Source organism: Gavialis gangeticus, unplaced genomic scaffold (genome assembly GCF_001723915.1).
Source record: "Gavialis gangeticus isolate Ggan-Ray unplaced genomic scaffold, GavGan_comp1, whole genome shotgun sequence".
Taxonomy (NCBI): domain Eukaryota; kingdom Metazoa; phylum Chordata; order Crocodylia; family Gavialidae; genus Gavialis; species Gavialis gangeticus.
Genome location: NW_017729019.1, coordinates 13,512,014 through 13,513,870, shown reverse-complemented (window position 1 = coordinate 13,513,870; position 1,857 = coordinate 13,512,014). Strand labels below are relative to the sequence as shown.

Below are 1,857 nucleotides of genomic sequence, written 5' to 3'. Positions count from 1 at the left end.
TGGCGCGCTCACACCTGTGCTCACTCCCTGCAGGTCGCGCTCGCGATGAGCTGCACGATCGAGAAGATCCTGACGGACGCGCGGACGTTGCTGGACCGGCTCCGCGACCACGACAGCGCGGCCGAGTCGCTCATCGACCAGTCGGCCGCCCTGCACAGGCGCGTGGCCGCCATGAGGCAGGCGGGGTCGGCGGGAGCCAAGCAGGTGAGTGCGGGTGGTGGCAGGCTGGCAGGAGCCACCGGCCCCCTTCCTGCCCGTAACCACATCCCTCCGTCTTACCAGGCTCACGATGAGGCCGCCAACGTGAAAGATGTGTCTAAGCTCAAGCCGCACCTCCTGCTTTCCCAAGAGAACACCCAAATCCGGGACTTGCAGCAGGAAAACAGAGGTGAGTTGTGTGCTGCGCCCGGCCCTGGCGCCTAACCTTTAGGAAGGGGGGTGATGCTGACACATTTAAGCACTTGCCCACCTTGCGCGGGGCTGTACACACAGGTTGCCACCACCACCCGATGATGTGGGCTCTGCCTTCCATCCCAAATCGTAATTACACAGGAGTTTCTCACAGTTCATATGTCAAGCAGTTGAAAGAACAGCCAGGGCAAGCCAGTCAAAGTCTGGAACTTGCTTAGCTGTCACTCTGCTGTCAGAAGAAAGATTTCCTCCAGTAAAGCTTCTGGGTGGAGCTCGATTCTGAAGGAAACGTAGGTGCACGTGGCTTTGGACATACTTGAGTGATTTGAGCAGCAACGGGAATAACTTTGCCCATTTGCTGTGAAAATGATTCAGTTCTGTCAAATGAAATGAGTTGTTTGCTGTATAAATAAAATTTTAGAGCCACTAGGCCAAAAAATTGCAGTAAGTTGCAGCATAGTGCAACACATGGCTTTCATTGCGTCTAGGTACCGGTAAAGGTGAGGTTCTAGTTTCAGGGAAATTGAGTTGGTTGAAGACTGAGACTGCTTATTGTAAATTGCGTTGGTGATCAGTAAGCAAAACACTGAAGATCAGTTGTGAACTTGCCTTTCTTAAGTCTGTGTCTGGCAAAAGAAATCCTTCTGCAGCAGTTATGATTTCTTCATAACATTTGTTTTGTATGTTGCAGAATTGTGGATCTCCTTGGAGGAACACCAAGATGCTTTGGAACTGATCATGAGCAAGTACAGGAAGCAGATGTTACAATTAACAAGGGGAAGAAAAGATGAGGATGCTGAACCAGTCTTGAAAGTGCACCAGGCTCAGTCTGTGGTGAGATGGGGCGGGGAGGTGGCAGGCAGTTTGTGTCACTTGTTTCCACCAAGGGTTGGGAATAAAACTTGCTCTTTAAAAAACTCACAGGGACTCCATGCTGTGCTGTTGTTCCTTATGTGCACACTCCCTCTTTATCCTTTTTGAGGAGCACCTCTACTGATCTCTTCATCTGCGGCCCCCCATATAGAACCTTCTCTTTCCACATATACAGCAACAAAAATCCATGTACCCTTATCGGTATTTTAACATCTACAATTTAAAAAGGAATGCATACAGTTTCCATGTCATGACCTGTATTAGGGTTGTTTGTATGCATTGTAAACCATATAATTCCTCAAGGCAGTTATTAAATGATAACGAAGCGTTCTTAATTTAAAGTCATCAGGCTGTTGAACTGGTTCATAGAATCACAGAAGCAGGGTCAGAAGGGACTTTGTAGATCTTCAAGTCCGACCCCCCGCCTGGGCGGGAGAAAAGACTGGACTCAAATGAGTCCAGCCAGGTAGTCATCAAGCCTCTTCTTAAAGATCCCCAGGGTAGGAGCCAGCACCACTTCCCTAGGAAGTTGGTTCCAGCTCCTAGCCGCCCGAACTGTGAAGTAGTTCTTGC

The 1,857-nt window shown here is 49.5% G+C and overlaps 1 protein-coding gene across 4 annotated transcripts in view; it reads left to right on the top strand.

Annotated features, from left to right (window-relative positions):
* The window catches only part of SIKE1 (suppressor of IKBKE 1), a 10,735-nt gene that overhangs the window by 269 nt on the left and 8,609 nt on the right, over positions 1 to 1,857 (top strand). For 3 of the 4 annotated variants that reach the window (XM_019514117.1, XM_019514114.1, XM_019514116.1), the window contains exons 2-3: positions 34 to 388; positions 1,103 to 1,245. In XM_019514117.1, the coding sequence (XP_019369662.1) occupies positions 46 to 388; positions 1,103 to 1,245 (486 nt within the window). In that variant the 5' untranslated portion in view covers positions 34 to 45. The remainder of the gene's footprint in view (positions 1 to 33; positions 389 to 1,102; positions 1,246 to 1,857) is intronic. The other variant, XM_019514115.1, reaches the window with a different exon arrangement.